Below are 23672 nucleotides of genomic sequence, written 5' to 3' on the forward strand. Positions count from 1 at the left end.
GAGTGTTGTTTTATCAGCGTTCTTCATGGTGTTTGATGACCTCGTCAAGCTGAAGAACACAAGATCCTTTAAGATATGATAAACAAGATTACTGACGTGTTTTCTGCCCTGAAAACGGTAATATAGTGAAATGTTATTCCAGCATAAAAACATTTCAGCATCATTCCTCCAGTCTTCAGAAATCAGAACAATACACTGATTTACTGATCAAGAAACATTTCTGATTAATATCAGTGTAGAAAACAGTGGTGCTGCTCAATGTTTTTGTGGAAACGTCTTATTTTTCAGGATTCACAGATGAATAGAGAGTTCAAAAAAACATAAATGTCTCTCAAATAATTTAACATGTTACTGAATTAATGTATTCATCTCTTGAATATATACTGAAAGACCAATGCATGACCAAATCATGTCCATATCACACCTGTGTGTGTGTGTGAGTGTGTGTGTCTGTGAGTGTGTGTGTGTGTCTGTGTGTGTGTGTGTGTGTGTGTGTGTGTCTGTGTGTGTGTGTGTGTGTGTGTGTGTCTGAGTGTGTGTGTGTGTGTGAGTGTGTGTGTCTGTGAGTGTGTGTCTGTGTGTGTGTGTGTGTGTGTCTGAGTGTGTGTGAGTGTGTGTGTGTGTGTGTCTGTGTGTGTGTGTGTGTGTGTGTGTGTGTGTGTGTGTGTGTGTGTGTGTGTGTGTGTCTGTGTGTGTGTGTGTGTGTGTGTGTGTGTGTGTGTGTGTGTGTGTGTGAGTGTGTGTGTGTGTGTGAGTGTGTGTGTGTCTGTGAGTGTGTGTGTGTGTCTGTGTGTGTGTGTGTGTGTGTGTGTGTGTGTGTGTGTGTCTGTGGAGTGTGTGTGTGTGTGTGTGTGTGTGTGTGTGTGTGTGTGTGTGTGTGTGTGTGTGTGTGTGTGTGTCTGAGTGTGTGTGTGTGTGTGTGTGTGTCTGTGAGTGTGTGTGTGTGTCTGTGTGTGTGTGTGTGTGTGTGTGTGTGTGTGTGTGTGTGTGTGTGTGTGTGTGTGTGTGTGTGTGTGTGAGTGTGTGTCTGTGTGTGTGTGTGTGTGTCTGAGTATGTCTGTGAGTGTGTGTGTGTGTGTGTGTGTGTGTGTGTGTGTGTGTGTGTGTGTGTGTGTGTGTGTGTGTGTGTGTGAGTGTGTGTGTGTGTGTGTGAGTGTGTGTGTGTGTGTGTGTGTGTGTGTGTGAGTGTGTGTGTGTGAGTGTGTGTGTGTGTGTGTGTGTGTCTGAGTGTGTGTGTGTGAGTGTGTGTGTGTGTGTGTGTGTGTGTGTCTGTGTGTGTGTGAGTGTGTGTGTGTGTGTGTGTGTGTGTGTGTGTGTGTGTGTGTGTGTCTGTGTGTGTGTGTGTGTGTGTGTGTGTGTGTCTGAGTGTGTGTGTGTGTGTGTGTGTGAGTGTGTGTCTGAGTATGTCTGTGAGTGTGTGAGTGTGTGTGTCTGTGTGTGTGTGTGTGTGTGTGTGTGTGTGTGTCTGTGTGTGTGTGTGAGTGTGTGTGTGTGTGTGTCTGTGTGTGAGTGTGTGTGTGTGTGAGTGTGTGTGTGTGTGTGAGTGTGTGTGTATGTCTCTCAGTGTGTGTGTGAGTGTGTGTGTGTGTGTGTGTGTGTGTGTTGCAGACTAGCTCCTGATCAGATTAACAATCAGCTTATAAAGACCACTAGCACATTAATCAGAGAGCAGCTCACTGAGTGTGTGTTCTTTGTCTGGTGTCTGTAAAAGAGGGTCAGAGTGTTTCAGGGATTAACCAGCTCACCAAATGGCCCTAAACCCCCTCCTTCACACCAACCGCCGCCCTGCCATGTGATTATGAGATATCTCGTCAGGAGCGGTGCGTAAAAGACCCGAGAACTGCCCGGAGACGACCGGCGACCAATCACACGGCAAGAAAACCACGCAGCTGAGGGGTCAGAGGTCACACGGGAAGCTCAACAGGTTTGACCCCAACGCATCGTCACACTCCAACGAGTCATACAACATATCATATCAAAACAAAACATTATCATGAACAACAAAACTATAAAACTCAGAAAAAGAAAGAAATAGTACTCAAATCGTACTAAAACTGAATAAACTCATTACTAAAACTTTATAGAAACTTAAAACTTATTAGAATTTCAGATACTTAAAAACTACTTACTAAAACTTAAAAAAGTAGTACTTAAACTTAGAAAAACTCAAACTCAGTACTAAGACTGAGAATATTAGAACATACAAGAACTTAAGACACTTAAAAAAGAAAAAACTAAGAAAAGAAAATTGTACTAAAACGTAGAAACTAGGAACTAAAAACTAGAAATTGAGTACTAAACTTAAAAACTTAGTACAAAACTAGAAGACTTAGAAACACTCAGAAACTTAGAATCGTAAAAAACAAATGTTCACTAAAACCTCGAAAAAAACCTTTAAAACTAGGAAAAAAAGTTAGAAACGTAGTATTAAACTTAGAAGACTTAGATAAAAACGTGTTGGAATTCAAACTTAAAACATAAAGCTACTAAAACTTGCTAAAAAAACTATAAATTTAGAAAAACATAGAAACTTCAAACTTATAAGAACTTAAGATACTTAAGATACTAAAACTCTGAAACTTAGTACTAAAACTTTAAAACTTAAGACACTTAAAATCTTTGTACTAAATCATATAAAAAAACCTAGAAACTAGGAACAAAAAGTTAGAAAAAGTTAGAAACGTAGTATTAAACTTAGAAGACTTAGAAAACGGGATTTCAATCTTAAAATTTAAAGCTACTGAAATTAGCTAAAAAACTATAAAGTAGAACTAAAACTTAGAAATGTAGTACTTAGAAAAACATAGAAACTTAAAACTTAGGGAACTTAAGATACTTAAAAACTTTTTACTAAAACATATTAAAAAAAACTAAGAAAAGTAGTACTTATTCAGAAAAACATGTACTGAAATGATTTACTAAAACTTAAAAAAACCTTAGAAACTAAAACCTAGAAATTGAGTACTAAACTTAAAACTAGAGGAAACTTAAAATCTTAAAAAAATGTGAACTAAGACTTAGAAAAGACTAGGAACAAAAAGTTAAAAACATAGAAAGATAGTATTAAACTTAGAAGACTTCAAGAAGAATTCAAACGTAAAGCTACTAAAAGGTGCTAAAAAACCTATAAACGTAGAACTAAAGCTTAGAACCTCAGCACTAAACTTAAACCCAGCCTGGACACTTCTTTGTGAGGCTGCTCTGAATTATTATAAAACACAGAATAGATGTTAGATCTGTGCAGGATGCTTTAAAGCATATAAGATCTGAAGCTGAGCTCAAGCGTGTGCTGCTTTGATTGAAAGAGACACTGCTCCGGAGATAAAAGACCTACACTCTCAGAAAAACATTAGTGGAGGTCAGCCAAACCCCCGAAGATGAGGGGTCAGAGGTCACGCAGGAGGCCCAACAGGTTTGAGCCACGAAACCAGACTCCACCTGAACAGAACGAGTGACCACAGCTGACGCTCCAAACGTGTGTGTGTGTGTGTGTGTGTGTGTGACTCCGCTCCATTCAGCTGATTGTGTGTGTGTGTGTGTGTGTGTGTTCAAGCGTCAGCAGCAGCTCTGAACAATAGTGTGCGTCTCCATATGTGGGCAGCCTCGCGCTCAACAGGCCATCTGCCCGTGTGTGTTTGTGTCTCTCTCTCACACACACACACACACACACACACACACACACACAGCCTCATTAAAGCAGCGATTGTGCTTTTATGACGTCAGGACAGAAACCCTCCCAAATCCTCGGCTGACCGTAATCGCTCACAAACAGAACAAAACAACCGGAGGGACGCGCTAACGCTGCCTCAATAGACGGCTACCCTTTCAGACGTCAAGTGCGCTAGCTCAGACGACACCTAATGAGGGAGCGATGTGACACACAGGCAGCTTTCCTTCACAACGGACCCCAAACGAACCAATAGCTTTGTGTTAGTATGCACCTAAACGTTCCAATAACTTGATGCTCATAATTGATATCAATTGAGTTTGACCTGAAATCGAGTGTGCATGCATAAGGAAACGTAAAATGTAAATAAATGCATTTTGAAACATGACAGAGAATGGCATGCGTGATGAGCACCGATGAAGCCTTGATGTGGTGTGTGTAGGAGAAAAACAAGCCCAGACGCATCCAGACCACACCAAAAAACCAGCAGACGAAGAGCTGAGAGAAACCCTTCACAAAGACACCAGACCAGAGGAGCCGTTCATTCATAAAAGGTTTATTGTAATAAAAATCGACTGTACAGCTCTATATCTGCACAAATGCATAACAATAAAAAACAAAGTACATTGAAAGCAACTCTGCTCCGAAATAGCTTACAAACTACATCTAAAACAGTAAACGAGCTGCTCAGCAGCCTTCAGGATGCTACAGACGACGGCCTCCGCTGGCTCTCCGGCCCCGAACCAACCCGCGCACGCAAAGCATCCTGGGAAAACCCCCCGAGACGCCGGCGCCGAAGCCCCCGGTCCGCACGGCATCACCAGAGGAAGTTCAAGAGCGTATTGCCTGAATATTGCACAGTAAGACTTAAAGAGCCAGGCAGTGACGTTTATTAAGAAGCGGCGGCCCTGTGGTTAAGGCAAGAGGGGATTATGGGAGTTCGGTCTTTATATCAAAGTGAGATGTGACCCTGGAGCATAAAACCGGTTCAGGCTCAGTTCTGTGAAAACGATTAGTTTTGACACATTTAAGGTAGAAAATTTAGAAAACGTACTTGATTTTTGGCATAAAAGAAACGCTAAATGTTGACCCGTCTATTGCTACAGATATAGCTGCGCTCTTATGACCGCTCCAGCGCCACACATCTGATAATTAATTACATTTCTCGTTAGCAGCCCCGGCAGAAAAATTAATAAGCACCACCACAATTTTAGGCCGGAAACGTACTGAACGCAATACGTTGCATTCTCAAAGATCACCACAGGAGGCGCTGTAAAGCGCGCTAGTTTTATCCTTTCCATCGGTTGACTTTGAAGAGAATCTTATATAAAGTACGTTTCAGGCCTTTAATTGCTTTACATTCTCGTGAGGGTCGTGAGGTATCGTAACTGCACTGAAACCGTGCGCGAGCACCAGTGGAAACACCCAAAACCGGTTTTGGGGTCGTAAAAAGCAAACAAGAGTCACAGTGCCAAAATATCTCTAGAGTCAGTCGTCCAGTCGCGCAACAACCAGTGCTTTCAAGTTCATCTTAAATAAAGGATCGGGATCAGGCCTTGAACGTGACGCCGCGGGGACGGTGACCTCTCGGAGGCGGGCCGGACACCGGCCGCCGGCTCAGCTGGACACCATCATCAGGTAGTTTTTCGGCGGACTCGTCCGGCCGCCCATCATGAAGCGGTTCTTGCAGGTCTCGGCCTGGTCGTAGGGCGAGGGGGCGGGGCTTGAGGCGGGCGGCTCGGCCTCGTAGAGAACGCAGATGGAGCCGTCCTCGCCGATGCGGTAGGACACCTCGTACGGGTCGACCCACAGCGTCAGCTCCCGCGGCAGCAGCGAGAACAGCTGCCCGCCGGTCAGTCCGATGCGGCCGGCCGCTCGGCCAATCAGAGGGTCCATTTCGTGATTGATCCGTATGCAGCGGTAACCGGATCCCTTCTGCGGCCTGTCGGGGAACCAGTGGTGCTGGTAGTGTTCTGGAGAAAAACAAACACTTGCGTTAGCATCCAAACCTTTTAGCGTTGTAGTAAACAATAGAGTTATACTTTTATGTGACCATGGAGTAGCAGTTACCAATAATACATTGTTTGGGTCTAAATTTCAGCTTTGTAACATGCATAGAACTTAATTTGGACAACTTTAAAAGCGATTTTCTCAATATTTATAGTATGCGCACCCCTTCGTTTTTTAAATAGTTTCGTCTAGACCAAATGTTGAACTATAAACAAACCATAAATCAATGCGAGGTTAAGCTTGGAGTCAATGGGATTGAAAAGCAATGGCCTTATGCTCCAGAGTCACTACGCAGTAGTTTACTATGTAGGTATAAAAGAGTGTTATCTCAGTACCTGATAGCGCCTGTGCGAGACAGTCTCTGAAAACGTGTAGCTGCGCGTCACTCAGGCGTCCTCGGCTGCGCAACAGTCTGCAGACGAAGCTCGCGGCGGCGGAAACCTCCGGGATCATCTCCGCTCCGGTGCCGTGCGTCATTGTACTCCGTTCGGTAGAGTTTACGATGAAACTTAAGAGCCGCTGAGTTATCGCAGGAGGTTTGACGCGGAGGAAACAACGAAAAATCCCCGAGTGAGCTCCGATACACCCGCTTCCGTTTCTCCGCTTTCTGGTCTGTTGTGAAGAAGAGAATTCGCCGATATATACGCGCAGAGCGCGTGACGTCAGTCGCGCACGCGTGAACGACACGCCCAGCGCCCAATGGAGCGGAGGGGCGGGGCCTCCTCGCTCCAGCGATTGGCTGTCAGTATGGAAAACGCTGCGCGTTGTGGTGACGCGCGCCTTCCGTTCGCGTCCAAATATGGAGATCGACGTCAAACGCCGCTCAGGTATGCGTGACGACATTCGGCCGGGGGAAAAACGAAGACGGCGTGAGCGCGCGCGCGCTTACCGTAAAGTTTCGGCGTTTAATTTTAGACGGAGCTGGTTTTCCTCTCTTTTATCGTCTGTCAAGCGTGGGTGAAACCTCAGCAGAACCTACACACGACCTGAAAAACGATCGAACTAAACAAACTCGACGACCAGCCCCAATACATCCAAACACAACTGACAAAAAGCTTAAAAATCCTGTTAATAATAAAAACGTAATTAATATACACGCATACGCGTTTAACTGTATGAATGGCACTCAGGTTCTTTCACTTGAATTGCACTGAACATTTCAAACAGTACTTATGGACTGCATCTGAACTCTCTTTCTCTCTGTATGTGTGTCCTGTGGTGTGACGGAGAAATAAAAACAAAAACCAACAACCTCTAAGATACGTTTATGCAGTCACACCATAAATACACAGTCTATATACTATATTTATATAGTTCTCTCTGGATCTGATTGGCTAGTAAGAGTGTGATATAAAGAGCCCCATCCTTTCGCATTATTCCACTTGTGGTATTTCTCACAGCACGAAACTAAACAAAGCACGGTCGATTCTTTTGAGGCGCGGCAGCGACATCTGGCGGTCGCGCGCGTCACGCCAAACAGATGTTGAAACGCGCGCCAGTAACTCGACGGTAAATAATAAGCGCTTTTTGACTTCCGTCTACATTTGCCACACGCACAGAGGGAATCTGCCAGAAGATGTCTCGGTCTGACTCGCAGAGCATCTCTCTGTCCCTGTGCCGTCCCTGTATCTGTTACCATGACGACCGCTCACATCCTTCTCCTCTTTTATTTCTGTGATATAACACAAATCAGTCACAATAATCCTCTGCTGCACATTAATATTTCAGGATTTTATGTTATATATTTGCTGTAAATTATATATATATATGCACACACGCATCTAAATGTGCTCCGCTGTGTGCGTTTGCTTCACAGATGGCAGGTTCTGCTGTTGTGTGTGTGTTTGTCTTGTGGACTGACAGCAGGTTCGTCTATATTTGGCTGTAGCGTGTGTGTGTGTGTGTGTGTTGCAGAAGTTGATGCGGTTCATGTGAAGGGCTCTCACCATGGCAACACATGTGTCTTCCCGAGCGCCGGCGGAGACACGATTCGTTGTTTACGAGTGTGTCGTAGCCTAGCGCACGCGTAACACACACCCGCGCCTCCGGCTCAGGGTCCGGTGACCCGGCGGACCCCCGTGTGTCCGCTGAGACAGGAGTGAGACGGCGCCATCTGGAGGTGAGCTGGGGCATTATGGGTAATCCCACAGAGGTGTGTGTCCTCCTGCAAGCACACGCACACACACACACCGCCTGCAGTGCAACTGCTGTCTCCTCTGATCTGAGCTGACACGTCCCTCCAGCAGTGTGTGTGTGTGTGTGTGTGTGTGTCTCAACACTAACTAGCGGTTTGATCTACAGCGTCTTGCAGCACCTTCCCGAAGCTCTTTAAACACAATCTAGACTCCGATAAGCACTATATTTCAGCTGTTTGTCCCTGATAAGACGGCGCTGCTCCTCAGAAACAGACCCTGATGATCTCGCGCACCTCCAGGACCTCAGGGACCCGCTCACACTGTGCTCAGATTCACACGTCTGCTGAGATAAGAGCGCTCCATTCGTGAGAAACAGATAACTAGCCATTCTCAAAAAGCACGTCGTCTCGTTGTGCGCTGGGTTACTTTGATCGGGTGAAAACGGGTGACTTCTGAGTGATGAGTTCTCTTAAACTCTTCATAGGAACTCAACGGTTTCTCACCGAAGTCTCCCGAGAGGAAATGAGCTGAGCCGCTGGCGACTAGCTTTTCTTTCAGGAGAAATATCTGAGACAGAGATGTCTGTTGAGCTGTGAAAGAGGCTAAATCTCCCTCGTGTGGATCCGAAGCAGTAAAACACACTCGATGCAACACATTTTAAGGTAATAAACACCACAAATGATCTCAATACTGTCTCCGAGGAATAAATACAATCACGTATATTCATAGCAACAGCCCACGATACACCGTAAGGGTCAAAATGATCCATTTGACATTATAAGGATATTAAGTAAAGGTCGAGTTGCATGCAGATATTTTTCTGCTGTAAATACTTCATTTTTGATTAGTGATATGCATCGCTAAGAACTTCGTCTGGGTTCCGATCCAGACAAATATCGTCCGATCCGAACAAACCAGACATCAACGGACAGGTGATTTATTTATTTGAGATGAATCTCAGTTTCTAATCGGCTGGTTTTGCGTCTCATTCTACAGCTTTGCACCGCTAGGTTTGAGGAATCCTAGAGGCAGCATCTGATAAGAGATGTTCGGGTGTAACCAGCCCGACCCCGGACGCTTCATTAGTGTTATTTGTGTTTGCGCTCTGACATGATTCTGTCACGCCGTTGTGTCGGCGAGCGTCTCCAGACCCTGACTTTAAGGACAGCGGGTTTATTTATTCATGCCTCTCTTCTGGTTTACTGGAACTTCTGATGGCCTGACACAGATTTGCACTTTCCTCGGGCGTGCGCTCTGCTCCTGCATGTGCTGGCCGCGGGAGGGACGCACGCATCTTCTCCTGCTGGAGTGTGTTTCCCTGACGGCTGTCAGCTCCGCTCGCGTCTCAGATCTCCCACCAGAGACTGTAGCAGGGCAGCTCCGGCTGAACACGGCACACAGCTCTCTTTAGTCCTAACGTCTGCCCTGCGATCTCCTCTAGAGCTACTGAGGAGATCCTAGCGATGGTTGAGAATGTAAGAATGAACTCAAACACCTCTCGTCTAAATCTAACAACACTCTTAAAAACAAAGGTGCCTCACGATGCTACAGAAGATCTTTTATCGTTTAAATGGTTCCATGCAGAACCTTCCTTTACGAAAGCCGTTTCCGCCACTGAATAATAATAATAAAGAAAAGGTTACTGCTACTTGTTATCTCAATGTTTTTCTCAGAAACACGAGTTATAAAGTCAAAATTGCTAGATATGAAGTCAGAATTGCGAGATATAGTCTGAATTTCGTAATTTAAAGTCTAAATTGTGAGTTATAAAGTCAGGATTGTGTGAACTTATCAGTCTTTTTTCAACTGAAAGTTGGACTTTATAACTAACCTCACGAATGAACCTATTTCACTTAATTAAGACTTTATATCTGGCAACTCTGAGAAAGAAATGGCAGAATTGCATGTTTGTATGACAAAGTCATAAACTGTCAAAAACTGTGGGATAAAAATAACCTTTAGCAATAACCTTTTTCTGGCTTCCATAGCTCTTTAAAGAACCTCTGACTGAAAACTGGTTCTTCTATGGCATCGCTGCAAAGGAGCGCTTAAGAAATGTTGAAGATGTCTGAATGCATTTTGGTTCGACTGTACATTAATCTGTGTTTCTTTCAGGAGAAACATCTCAGACAAAGCAGGTTTTGTCCTTTTTTTGGTTTGGCGAGTGAAAATGGCGCACCTGATGAATTACTAAAGCAGCAGCGCAGCTCCTTGTTTAGGGACGCCGCACACACTCAACTTTAATACTTTAATGCTAGGACTAGTGATGAGTTCGTTAATTAATTCCCCTCATTAATTAAATGCATATTTATGTCTTCAGAGCTCTGATTGAACGACGAAGACCCAGTCCACCAGCGTCTGAAGAGGGCCGAACCCCGCCAGCCAATCAGCTCTGGCTCTCCGTTAACAGACGCGGGTGCCCGGCCAATCGCAGCGGGGAAGGGGCAGAGGTGGGCGGGGCCTGAGTGCTGGAGTGTCGGTGTTCTTGAGCAAACGCTCAGAGAGAGAGAGAGAGAGAGACAGCGCTTCGTTCGTCCGCCCGCTTCTGCTGCACGTCTCTCTCACTGCAGCTCTCTGTGTGTGTGTGTGTGTGTGTGTGTGTGTGTGTGTGTTCATGTATGCCGGCAGCGGCTGTGTGGCTCCTTCATCACCTTCATCTTCATCGGTGAATTCTCAGCATCGGTGCACAATCCTTCTCATCTGTTGCCGTGGTGATGGGCTGTCGACTGTCAGGGCCGTGGATGGGCGACGGGATGGGGGTGAGTCCAGTGTGTGTGTGTGTGTGTGTGTGCTCACGAGTGTGTGTGCTGATGGTGATCAGGAGTGACATTGATGCTGATACACCACGTCTTGTATCTCACACACACACATGTGTGTGTGCCGTCTCTCTCTCTCTCGTGACTCATGCAGTGATGTGTGTGCTGGTATGAAGATGCAGCATTATTTTCATTTGAGCATGACATGTGTGTGTGTGTGTGTATGTGTATGTGAATGCGCATGTGAGTCTGTGTGCATGTGAGTGTGTTCGTGAGTGTGTGTAGGTGTGTTTGTGTGTCTTTAAATGTGTGTGTAAGTGAATGTGTGTGAGTATGTGTTTGTGTGTGAGTTTGTGCGTTGGTGAGTGTGATTGTGTGTGTGTCCATGAATATGTGTGTGAGTGTGTTTTTTGTGTTACTGAGTGTGTGTGTAAGTGTTTTTGATTGTTTGTGTGTGTGTGTGTGTGTACTGGTTTTTGGGGACACAAGTGTGTTTAATGTCATGAGCAGGACAGAGGTATTACAATCTGAAGGTGGTTTATGAGGACACTGCCAATGTCTCAATAATTCAAAGCTTGAAAAAGTGTGTGTGTGTGTGTGAGTGTGTGTGTGTGTGAGTATGTGTGTGTGTGTGTGTGTGTGTGTGTGTGTGTGAGTGTGTGTGTGTGTGTGTGTGTGTGTGTGTGTGTGTGTGTGTGTGTGTGTGTGTATGAGTGTGTGTGAGTGTGTGTGTGTGTGCATGTGAGTGTGTGTGCGTGTAAGTGTGTGTGTGTGTATGAGTGTGTGTGAGTGTGTGTGTGTGTGAGTGTGTGTATGAGTGTGTGTGAGTGTGTATGTGTGTGCGCGTGAGTGTGTATGTGTGTGAGTGTGTGATTGTGTGTGAGTGTGTCTGTGTGTGAGTGTGTGTGTGTTTGTGTGTGTGTGTGTGAGCCCGAGGTTCAGTCCTGAACAGATCGGGTCGTCTGCTGTGGGGGGGTATGTTTACACAGCTGTGCCTCACTGTAGTAGTGTGTGTGTGAGATAAACCGAATCAGGTGAAATAGAGCGTACGGCGAACGGCTGATCGCACGAGATCCGCGCTTAAATGAGGGCTCAAATTAATCTAGATCTTTCCGGTCACCGCGTCTGTCTTGTCGTCCAGGTTCACGGTCGGGATCTGACCCACCTGCAGAAGCGAGAGGCCTTCCGTATCCTGGCCAGCTACGAGCAGCCAATCACGCTTCAGATTGAGGGCCGGGGGCGGAGCCTGCAGTACAACCGGACGACGGACTGCAGTACGCAAACGGAGCGTCCGTGGGACCCTCTCCGGCCACACTCGTGCACCCTGCCGCGACCGCCTCCCTCAGACAGGTGCGACACACCTGCAGCTCACCGGCGCCACCTGCAGGACAAACACAGACACACACGTTAGCGGCCGGACAATAGAAGATACACTCAACAGAGCGAAGTAATGTTAAAGTAACGCACTTCCGGCCCGATTCGATGCACACATTAAAGGGATGGTTCGCAAAAATATTTAAATTCTGTCGTTAAATTACTCGCCACGGAACACAAATTAAGATCCGAGAGCTTTCTGACCCTCCATAACCCCATTTTGCGAAGCTTTTTACAATAATAAAAATGAAACATGCCTTGTTTACCTTCAGAGTAAAGCTCACGCATGCATCGTGATACTCTCTAAAATGCCACTGTGGGCTGACAAAGAGAAGAATTGCTGAATAAAGTTGTTATTTTGGTTTTCTTTTCACGCAAAAATATTTGCGTAGCAAAAACGTAGGTTTTGTGCCTTGATCGTGGTGGGACAGAAAGCTCTCGTATTTCATCTGAAACATCTTTAGTTGTGTTCTGAAGATCAACGAATGTCTTACAGGTTTGGAAAGACGTTAGAGCGGGTAATTAATGATATCATTTTAATTATTGAGTGTACTGTCCCTTTAAAGAACACAGATCGTTTCTATAACGACCAGCACAATCTACCAAGAGCAGCGCAAAGTGGCACCTGCTTTAAGACATGCGTTAAATACCATCATACCAGAGCAAACGTCATTTATTTTCATACTCTCTGGAAGGGAAACTCCTACAAATGCACATTCAGTAATATCAGGGGCAAAAATAACGGCGTTCCCAGCGTTTCGGTGTTAATTCATCACTGCGCGTCTTAGTAAATCCTGACAGTACTACTTGGACGCCAAAAGACGGTTTATGGTGGCACAAGCTGTTAATAAATGTGGCCCTAAAAAATGCTATTCGTTTATTCATTTTATGAGCATTGCATTTTTGAAATTCCAATAAGTAAACGTTCTTGCGTTCCTTTCAATTCTGTTGCTAATTGAAACGAGGAGTGTGTCCCGTGTGAATGACTTTTTTGAGTGCTTGCATAATTATTTTTAACGTGAGAGCAAACGTGAATGTGCAAGGTTTCTGCCGTTCGTTCCAAGAAGGATACCTATAAATAACTATATCATTGTCCACGCCAACGCACAATAAAGTTTTGTCAGCAGCCTTAAATGCTTGGGCTTGTTAAAGAAAGGATTCTGATTGGCTGTCTGTTGTTTTACCACTCATCGGTTGATTTTCAATGACGTTTTGTGGACTTCCCTGCTCTGGCTTTGAATGATTATCAAAATATAGTTATCGTCCTTGGTGCAAACTGTCTTTTGCTGCTTATGCGAGCCAAAGCACAGGGGTGTTTGACGTTAACAAGCGGTCATGTGACCGAAATGTGACCAGTGAGTATGTCCGAGGGGCGGCTCCAGTTATACCATCCCACTGGATTTCAAACTTGAAAACACATCTGATGTGTTCCCATCCGCTGAGCTCCGTCAAGAGCCGTCTCTAGCATGTGAGCGGCCTTAAGGCACAGTCACGCTAGGTTTTGCATTCATGCGCATGTGAATGTGCACGCAAGCATATTATATCGCTCATTGCGTTTTACAGCTTCATGTGATGAACGCTCGCCGCAGAATTCACATATCAAAGGCGTTTGGACCGCCGAGATCTAGAAGGAAACGTTAAGGATGCAGTGGCTCCAGACTAAGAGCGAGCCAATAGATCCTAACAAGAATCGTTTGGTTGCAAAAATAACTTTTTGCTGCCAAATTAAATAACCGAGAAGACGTTTTCAGTACAATTAAGTCAATATTGTGCATTGTGATGAAGGGACATTTTAGGCTAGCAAGTGTTGTTTGTCCAATTTGATGCTGTCAGTGATAACAACATGCTGGTTAGGTATGTTTTGAAGCTGGGATGCTAGTTTTTTTCTGGTCCACCTCAGCTTCAAAAACATACAGGGTGTATTTGAGTCACAAATATCACTGTTTCGTTATAACATTTGTCAATGTTGGTAAAATGCTTGCCATACGCATCTTCAATCACAAGTTGTCATATAAACAAACGTTCAGTAATTGGATTAATGAGACTCACTAACCGTCGCAGCGCCGGTTCCCGGTTATTTTCAAAATGGCGCGCGGTTCAGTGAGGGAGTCGGTTGGGAACCCCGTAACGGCTCTGAACGACTCGCTGCGTCAGTGAGTCCGAGTCGAACAGTTGCTGGTTTGTTTCACGAGTCTTCTTAGCGGACCTTTTTCGAGAGAACTGGTTCAAAAGAGCCGTTTTCACGCGTATTAAACATCGCCTCAGGCGTTGCACTCCTCAGCGGCGCGCGCTACTCACGTGACGCGAAGTGCACGACGTTTCGCCGATTTTAAAACGATTACAGCTTGTATACACTACATAAAATCATACCATGTAGGGGAAAAAAACTTATTTTGTCGATTTGTACTGATAGTACTGATACATGATTCTGATATATCAGAAAAGATGCACCTTTTGCAACCTTATGTTATATTTAGTGGCGTTTATTAAGACAATGAATATACACCGCCAACTATTGTTGATAATTATAAAGTGTAATGTTCGCATTTCATGTAAGCGCGCTCTTTCTAGGATCTTAAGGAAGCTGTTGGTCTTTCTATCAGAATGAGGTCAGCTGCTCACAGAAGCTCCTTACAAACATATAATAACAGCGTCTTAGAGGAAGGGGGCGGAGCCAGAGATCTTGTGTTTTCAGCATGTAATATTCCTACAGATATTCACGAGTGTAATATATGTGGTGTTCTCAGGACGTACTACAATCACATGACCCTGCCAGGGACCCGTAGAGACGGAGGCAGGTACGAGTACTTACCAAACACGCCCAGAGACCTGGAGCACAGAGAACAGAGACTGGCCTACAACGTAAGAGACGACCTTTATTATCATTCTGATAGCAATATTCATCATGACAAGCATTTAGTGCAATTTACCCAGAAGAAAATGGTCAGTGGCTTTCATTATGACAACATTATATATATATATATATATATATATATATATATATATATATATATATATATTTCTAATATATACCATATCATTAGTATATACTTTTATATTAATTTCTATTATTTGTTAACTTTATATATCATTATTATTTGCATAAAGACAAGATCATTATACATTATTTCAATAAATTACAACAATAAATAACTGGAATATATTATAACCAGCTGTTAATATTCATAGTAGTATATATATATATATATATATATATATATATATATATATATATATATATATATATATATATACACACACACACACACACACATATATATATGACAAATGATTAATATCAATTAGTAAGCAAGATTAATCGCAAAATATTTTTTGTTAACGTGTTTGTGCTGTGTATATTTATTATAATACACACACACACACACACACACACATATATATATATCTTATTTATTTAGGAATATAAATATACAAACGTAAATATATATATATATATATATATATATATATATATATATATATATATATATATATATATATATATATATATATATACATAATAAATATGCATACTACACATACATATATGTTTATTTTGTATGTGATTAATTACAATTAAACGTTTGACAGCATTTATATATATAATTTCTTTTTACATTCTTAGCTACATAATAATATAATTATTAATAATAATATCAATACATTTAGGTCATTTGTGTCCCGTCTAATTAATTGATATGAAAACTAAATTTGTAAATAAAAATAAAATAATAAAAAAATACAACGCTTAATAGAAATGACTGACATTTATTTGTTTATGAAAATATATTATTACAATGTCTTTAAATTTAAATTTAAATTTAAAGATAATGATTAGATCGGTATTTTTATGCATGCAGATCATTTCAGGAATACGATCTCTTTAAAGCAGTTTGATAAAATGAAGTAAATAATCCTAAAAGAAAAGCACAAATGTGATTCTACACTTTGACATGAATATCAAAAATGTCTTTCCAAACCCTGATCATTCTGCAACGCCAAGCTTAAATGAGTGTTTAAAGCAGTTGTTTCATCCTTCTTGTGTGTGTCATGTTAGGAAATGCTAAACTCTGTGTGTGTGTGTGTGTGTGTGTGTGAGCTGTTCTCCAAACAAACACGTTTTTCAAAATGGAGCTGCTCTCTTATGCTCTGGAATTATTCATGCATTTAGCTACGCTTGGGAATACACACACACACACACACACACACACACTGTTGCGCAGGAGGAAACAGCCTTTAAAAAGCGACCGAAGGAGAGACAGACAGACAGACGTTTACTGTTCAGTCATTTAAAATAACGTGTCTTCCACATCACAGCCTCGTTATGCTAATACTTCATCAGGAGCGTGTTCTTCTCCCGAGAGCAGACAGGGCTCGCTCATTTAAAGTGTGTGAGCAGCAGTCGTGTGGGGCGTTTTAACGCTGTGTGCCGTGGTTTCAGGACCCGGAGTTCTCCAGCGGCGTGTCTCAGGGACAGAACTGTCTGATCGGATGCTGCAACACCAACCTGGACGAGCCCAGAAGTTTCCAGAGCCAGGTGAGAGTCACACAACAACATATCAGTGTAGTACTCACCTAGCTGACCGGACACATCACAGATCACAACAACTTCTCAGAAATTGCTTAAATATGCATTAATAAGGTGAAAAGCGCACTTGATTTTGTTGACATATTAAAGATTTGTACAGAAGATACTCCATCAAAAATACTCCATCAACAGATTGAAAAAGGAATAAATGGATAGGAATAAATCTGGCGAAGTGGAGAAACGAGCTCATTTAGGGATTTTTAAACTTTAAAAAAAAAATATTGAACTCTACAGACGCAAAGAGTGCGATAAAACTGTTTTCCTTCCACCATTTTGAAAAGACCAAAAATCTCGAAATAACCAGTGCATGGAAAAAAGCCCATGGCCTTGCCTTAAAAAATACGGTGTAGTCAAACACATCTGTAATATATATATATATATACAGGAATCTAGAAGCGGCGTTCTAGAATCTAGAGCAGCGAGTTCTGAGGGTTGTTGTTGTTCTGGTTCTCGTGTGATTCTCTTCATCCGTCACAGACCGAGAGGCGAGGAGTCACATATTATGTAAGTTATGTGTTACCAGGCAACTAGCGATCATAAATACGGCTGAAGACTGTGAGCCACCAGAGTGACTCTTGCTCCGATAGAATCCGTTTAATCAATAAAATTCATTCGGCGTGAAAAACCTTTTCCTACGTTTTCCTTTTTCACTTGAGATGCGTTCACACTGACTTCATCTGCATTGTGGATTAATAGTCTGCAGCATCTCGAGGATGCAATGCTATTGGCTGTCGTTGCTCATTTGCATATAGAGTTAAGCTCTGTTAGTTTGTTGCTTCGTCAATGGAACCCATAGCACCTTAAATTAACTCAAATTGACTTCTTAAATTGTGCCTAAAAACACACAAATATTTTTATCCTGGTAAGATCACATTACTTTGGATTGCTTGGATAACGTGTGTATGTGTGTGTGTTTTGGACAGACTGATGACGATGACTACATGATGGAGAAGCCCCTGGGTTACCTGCCTCTTCATCACGAGCTGGACAGCGGGCTGGGCTGGACGGACGGTAGCTTCCACCAGGGCGAGCTGTCGGGCGTGGAGACAGAGGAGGGCCTCGAGGAGCGCCACGGCGGGTCGCCGTCCTCGGAGTCCTTCATCTCGTCTGAACTGAGCGACTCGGGTTTCTACAGCGTCAGCACGGGCGAGTTTCTGCGTTTCCAGCGTCTGCTGGAGAAACGCATGCGCCATTACAACGCCCGCATGCACCACCAGGGGGAGCCGTGCTCCCGCGAGCGACGCGACAGCCAGATTAAACATCCCCTAGAGGCCATCCCCGAAACGCTGACGGTGCAGCCTCAAAACGTCTGCACGCCCGTCCTGGGGTCACGTGGTTTGTCGCGCGTCTCGTCCGTGCAGTACCGCAAGGCGGAGCGCCCATGTTTGAACAGGCACAGTTCCAGCAGCGGCTCGCTCTTCACTCCCGCGCCTCACCCCAGTTCCGCAGGGATGCTGAGAAGAAGCAGGACGCTGCATCACCGCCCAGCGCCAATGGAGTACCGCAGACGGGCGAGTCACCCAGCCTCGCCCAACTACTGCAGCGCTACGCTGCATCCCTGCGTCCACAGGGTCAACCTGCCCATGAACCTCCCCGAGGAGCCGAACCTGGCACTTATGCATGTCGTCGCACACCCTGTTGTACACCCCGCTGCACACCCTGCTGCACATCCCGCTGCACTCCCTACACAGACTCTACATGCAATGAGTCAACCGTCCCTGATCCCTCCAGTGGACGAACACTGCTGCACGACGCCAGATCTCCACGCCAGTGGCAGGATCCGAGCATCCACCGAACCGCAGCTCCAGATGAGCTTCGTGACCCAACAGACACCCAGCAACAGGTTCCACACTCTGAGTCACACTCCCAGTCAGGACGCCAACGAAACCTGGCCAAAACCCGCCAACCGAGCGGCATCCGTTGGCGGAAGTGGACTCTACAGCACCTTGGAGGGCCACACGCCCGCTAGGAAGCCACCCGCCGGGAATCCACGCGCTTTGCGGAACCAGATGCTGCGCGATCGAGCGTCCCGATTGGCGGACGAACGCAGCGGCATGAGCACGGACGAAGAGAGTCACAACGAGGTCCGAATGGGTCGCTACTGGAGCCGCACCGAGCGTCGCGAACACATGCTGCAGAAACAGCGACACGCTAGAAGCAGCGGCAGCGGCGTAGCTGTGTCGGGGTTGGTGCATAGTAGCGGAATCGTGGGAGGTGCTAACAGAGACAGTTGTAATACCGTTCTCGAGCTGAGCCAGAGGAAGCTCAGTCGCTTGAGGAACCGGAAGCTGCTTGACGACTGGACCACCGTAGAGGAACTCCTGACGCACGGAACGCGGCTGGGCGCCAGCGAAGACGCCTTGCAACTCCCTACGTCGTTGCTCACTGTCACAACTGTATAGCGACGCCCACTTAGTGCGTGTTCAAATTGACTCGTGTGTGTGTGTGTGTGTGTGTGTGTGTGTGTGTGGACTGGCCGCACTACACAAAGCTACCTCCTGACATTGAGGTTTACTGTAGATACAGACGATTCCGAACACCGTAGTACATTGATTTTTAAATGTTATATTTGCAGTATCTTGTTTTGCATTGTGTTGTGAAGAGATGTTTTATTAGGGAGTGAATTCACTGCAGTTTGATTCGACCGCATGAAGCAATACAACAGATACGGACGCCAGACAAAACGAATTTCATTTGGTGCCAAGAAAAGTTTACGTTACGGATCATTTTAAAGGTGGTGCTAACCGTGAGATTTAATTTCGTCGACATGATTTGCAACTAGCCTGTCAACGACATCCGAATTGCATCACTTTTGCACAAAATTTAAAGAATTCCCTTTCCGACTGTCTTCCTCTAGCTAATTTGTGGCGTTAGCACAGCCCCTCCTCCTTTCAATCATCAATCTGATTCTCTGGGAATAATATCGGATAATCTATGGACGGATGGGGAGTCGGATACGCAGGCCGGCGGTTGGGAGCTCAAGGTTATGCTGGAGATCAGGCAGCGGAAACATGAGTGTGTGTTGTGAAGTGTGCGGGTTCTTGCACTATAACTGTAGTTCTGTAGAGTATTTTTAAAGCTATTTTTCTCGTGCTCTTCACAATTGATGTCACAAAAAGAAACAAAGAACTTTTATAAAGACTCGAAGAAGAATTCTAAGTGGTTTTAACGGAAGTACAACAGTTCGTAGAGAAGTGCAAATTCATCAGATATTTTCAGCACACCTTTCCGCAGACACCAAGGTTTCAACTTTACAGAAAGCCTCGCGGAACGGATTCTGCGCGAGCTGCTGAGCCGAACGAGCCGAACGATGGCGTTCTGAATGATTCACACGGATTCGTTCTTGCTCACGTTTCGCGAACGAGACCTAATTCTTTTCCAAAGCAGAATATGCATAAGTATTTTTGGAGTCACCTGTGTCAGCGTGGGATGTTTGCGGATCTCTTTTGTCTTCTCTGAGCAGAAAATCAGGATTTTTCCCACCTGCACTATTTTTGGTGCACGAGCACTGGAGTGTTTACAATTTTTCCTCACAACTGTGACTCTGCGACACGTCTCGCTCTCTCGCCGCCGTTTCTGAGGTGAAATCACGTCATTTTCGCCGCGACTCAAACGCTGTGAATAATGGATGTGGACGGATGGAACATCTTCCCGTACGGATTAACAGAAAAACTCTGCCTCTCTCATTGGATTTTGCTCGTTTCCACTTTTAGAAATAATTTTCTTGGGATATGATGTACATGTGGTTGTAATAAAGATGAAATTTTAATTAGCTACATAAAGAGTGTCGGTTTTTTTTGTAATCACATTGAAGTGGGCGCGCGACAACAAAGCTTTATTTAATTCAAAAACGGTTAGCCGCTGACTAGCCTGAATTCCCGCGCTTTGTTTTCCCACACGTTGACCAACGGATTTCCTCTCGTATATTAATATTACATCATTTTATAGAGACCGCTTTCACAGAGCAGATACAGCAAGACTGTGAAACTGTATATCGACTATCAAATGTGGTTTCTCTTAAGATTTGACAACACACCTCAAGTGATGTGTTTATCCAAATTTCCGTCGAGAAAGAGACAGTAAACGATTCGACATTGAGGTAAGAAGTTGAAAATATAATTTAACACAGAGCCATTAATTTAAATGTTAAAACTGACATGCTAAATGACTGTAAATGTCGAAATAGTTATGAGGTAAATATGACAAATTATGACTACACGTCTACATTATTTATTACTAAATTATATCCTGCTGAACCGTCACATATTTTTATAATGGGACTTGTCTTTATGGTTCACCAAAACACATTGAAAAAAAAGTTTAATGGTTAAAAGTTGATAGTTTGTAATATTTCCAAGGGCATTTCCATTAGAATTTATTGCGATGGATCAGTCCTATTTTTCAAAAGAGAATTAACTGAGTTTTAAGTCATAGTTTGTTATCTCCTAATAAGGCTTACGTTAAAAAAGCAAACCCGACTTTGACTCTTTTTTTTTTAAATATCATAATTATGACTTACTAAAGTATATTTTAATTCTGTCGTACTCTTTCGAGACACTCAAGAAAAGCCATGCGAGCCCCAGTGATGTTTGGAGAGAATCTCATCAGTGACTTTCCTCAGAAAGTTGACTTTCTCACACGTGACTTTCACTTACTTTTGTCCTTTTTTCAACCTTAAGGTGTTTGTTAATAAAACACAGAAACACAAAATGGAATCCAACACTAGAAAAGCACAAAATGGAACCGAATAACAGAAAAATGTCTTTCTCGTGCTCTTTTCCGTTCACGGTGCGCTGGCGCCTCCTGCCGGAAGGAAACTGTCAGCGCAGGAAACAAAATGGAGGACGGCCACTGCGCGCTTCTGTAGAAAAACACCCCTGATAGGCTTGATTTATTCCACAGATGTTCTTCGTGACTCCGAAAACGTTGCACCAAAGCACATTTTACACAGAGGCCACTCTCAAAAACAAACTGGTTTAATAGGTATAAAAAAAACACAACCAGTCTCGGAAAATAAAGAAACAAACGCAGAACAAATATAAGACATCTGACTGAGCATACGACCAAACTGCTTATACAGAGACAGATCCATCTACTCTAAATAAAAAATACACTATTCCCTCTTCCTATCGCTCTCTCTATGCGAAGAAACTGATCAGATGGCGTCGTTGAGATGTAAAACAACACAAATACAGTCCATAGAGTCCATAAAAAAAGAGCAGCGTGGTTCATCCAGACAGACAGGGGGCGCCGTGCCTTCAGTCCAGACCCTGAACCTCGTGCTGCTTGTACGCCGCCGACACCAGGTTTCCTGAAAGAACAGCATTCATACGTTCAATTAAACAAACTAACGTGCAAAATGTATATTTTCATGAATACGTTTTTTTAAAAATCCTTCAGGTCTGCGTAAAGGCCCATTGAGCGAAGCGACAAAGCAGTGCATATCTGCCCCAAAGCTACTTTCTATCCAATTTATGACATAAACCGGCATATATGAAACTACAAAACTACGATACGGACAATATGAAGACCATAGCTGGGAATCGTACAACTAAACTAAGCTAAACGTTATCAATTGAAGCTTAAATTAAATTAAATAAAATATTACGTAATATAAAGTTTCTATTTAAGCCAAAAAAGAAAATTACGAAAGCACAGAAATAAATTTAATATAATTTAAATGCAGATATATTATAAAATACATTTAAAAATTATATATTAAACAATGTAAAAATATTTAACACAAGGAAAATTAAATTTGAATATAAAATATTACGATAAACCATAAATGTTAATAAAACGAGTAATTAAAATAAAACTAACATAATGTAATTATTTCAATGTAAATAATATATTCAAATTAAATGATAAAAATCTAAATACATAACAACAGCAAGACTTAATACTAAAATAGCACTGCTGCACGTCAAATTCACAAACAAATGACTCTTTTGAACCGATTCTTTAAATGACTCGGTCAAAAAGACTCATGAACGAACTCATATACGAACAACTCGCTCATCTTGATTCATATGTGAATCTGAATCTTTTGAAGATCTGCAGTCAAAACTATTTTCAGTGGTAATAAAAGCAACGTTAAACCCCACACGTCTTTGTTTAGTATCTTGACTGAATCATTAGGCTGCAGGGCATCATGGGAATGATCGGGGGTGCGGGGGGGACAGAAGACCTGAAGCATTTGCTCACACATCAGTTAGGTCAGAGCAGGAAGGACAGGAAGGCAAGCAGGAAGCAGCCAATCACAGCTGAGCTCAAGCCGCACCGGAGCGAGGCGGGACACAGGGGTCAAAGGTCATCTTACCTGGCGTCCCCAGCCCCTCTGCTCTGTCCCGGCAGACTTTGGGTCTGAACGGAGAGTCTTTGTCTTTACCTTTCGATCCCTTGGGCCGCCCCGCCGCCTTCTTCTTGGACTTACTGTCTCCCTTCACGCCCAGCAGCGGATGGACCTCTGGGACGCCACCAAAACATGCATTATCAATTTATTAGATCAAAATATCGTACAGAAGTATATGAAAAATATCCCAAAAAAAACCCTCTTTTGAACCGATTCTTTTTAGGACTCATGAATCATGCCACTGTGAATCACGATGTAATTATTATTAATTGCGATTAATCCCACCTGACGTTAAAGCTTATTAGCGTTAAACTCTAAAAAATAGAAACGCTTAATAAAATATTATAAAAGTATATGAATTACACAAAAAAACACTGTTGCATAGTTCACTTCACAAACAAATGATTCTTCTGAACCGATTCTTTTAAGGGCTCATGAATCATTCTATATAAACTAATGCTGCCTATAAACTGACAACCTGACAATAACATTATATAAAATATATATTAACACGTCATAAATACATACTATGAAAGTACTTATATAATGTTGAAATAACGCAAATTCTAATTCAAATCGAACACAAATCTTTTGAATTGATTCTTTTGAAGATTTAGTCAAAAAGCCGTAATCATGGCGCTTTGAATAGTTATATACAGACTAACTAAAACAAAAAACTCTTTCTTTTTTTGTGTTTATGTTTTTCTAAATACTTTTACACCTCAACGATTTCACTTTAAAATTTCACACTGCATTCTAATCGAACGCTATCAATTTTAAGCATGAA

The 23672-nt window shown here is 43.3% G+C and overlaps 3 protein-coding genes across 7 annotated transcripts in view; 1 reads left to right on the forward strand and 2 right to left on the reverse strand.

Moving 5' to 3' along the window:
• Positions 1–4207: 4207 nt before the first annotated feature.
• Positions 4208–6298, reverse strand: btg2 (B-cell translocation gene 2). Its single transcript, XM_043223695.1, has 2 exons — positions 6013–6298; positions 4208–5640 (listed from the first exon to the last, which is right to left on the reverse strand). The coding sequence occupies exons 1-2, from the start codon at positions 6152–6154 to the stop codon at positions 5285–5287; spliced, it is 498 nt and encodes a 165-aa protein (XP_043079630.1). The 5' UTR covers positions 6155–6298; the 3' UTR covers positions 4208–5284.
• A 3574-nt stretch (positions 6299–9872) lies between these two features.
• On the forward strand, positions 9873–20308 carry LOC122327930 (E3 ubiquitin-protein ligase PDZRN3-like). Its single transcript, XM_043223619.1, has 5 exons — positions 9873–10571; positions 11710–11918; positions 14690–14804; positions 16384–16479; positions 17454–20308. Exons 1-5 carry the CDS (start codon positions 10527–10529, stop codon positions 18930–18932), a joined length of 1944 nt encoding a protein of 647 aa, XP_043079554.1. The 5' UTR covers positions 9873–10526; the 3' UTR covers positions 18933–20308.
• A 1182-nt stretch (positions 20309–21490) lies between these two features.
• Positions 21491–23672, reverse strand: part of rbbp5 (retinoblastoma binding protein 5) — a 7002-nt gene continuing 4820 nt past the window's right edge. For 3 of the 5 annotated variants that reach the window (XM_043223635.1, XM_043223639.1, XM_043223638.1), the window contains 2 exons: positions 22853–22999; positions 21491–21841 (listed from right to left, as the gene is read on the reverse strand). In XM_043223635.1, coding sequence (XP_043079570.1) covers positions 21789–21841; positions 22853–22999 — 200 coding nt within the window. In that variant the 3' untranslated portion in view covers positions 21491–21788. The remainder of the gene's footprint in view (positions 21842–22852; positions 23000–23672) is intronic. The other 2 variants (XM_043223636.1, XM_043223637.1) reach the window with 2 other exon arrangements.

The sequence above is a fragment of the Puntigrus tetrazona genome, chromosome 22 (assembly GCF_018831695.1).
Source record: "Puntigrus tetrazona isolate hp1 chromosome 22, ASM1883169v1, whole genome shotgun sequence".
Lineage (NCBI taxonomy): Eukaryota > Metazoa > Chordata > Actinopteri > Cypriniformes > Cyprinidae > Puntigrus > Puntigrus tetrazona.

Coding starts and splice junctions, on each gene's coding strand:
- btg2 (XM_043223695.1), bottom strand. CDS start 6,154: ATGACGCACGGCACCGGAGCGGAGATGATCCCGGAGGTTTCCGCCGCC. Junction 5,641..6,012: donor TCTCGCACAGGCGCTATCAG/GTACTGAGATAA, acceptor GTTTTTCTCCAG/AACACTACCAGCACCACTGG.
- LOC122327930 (XM_043223619.1), top strand. CDS start 10,527: ATGGGCTGTCGACTGTCAGGGCCGTGGATGGGCGACGGGATGGGG. Junction 10,572..11,709: donor GGATGGGCGACGGGATGGGG/GTGAGTCCAGTG, acceptor CTTGTCGTCCAG/GTTCACGGTCGGGATCTGAC. Junction 16,480..17,453: donor CCAGAAGTTTCCAGAGCCAG/GTGAGAGTCACA, acceptor TGTTTTGGACAG/ACTGATGACGATGACTACAT.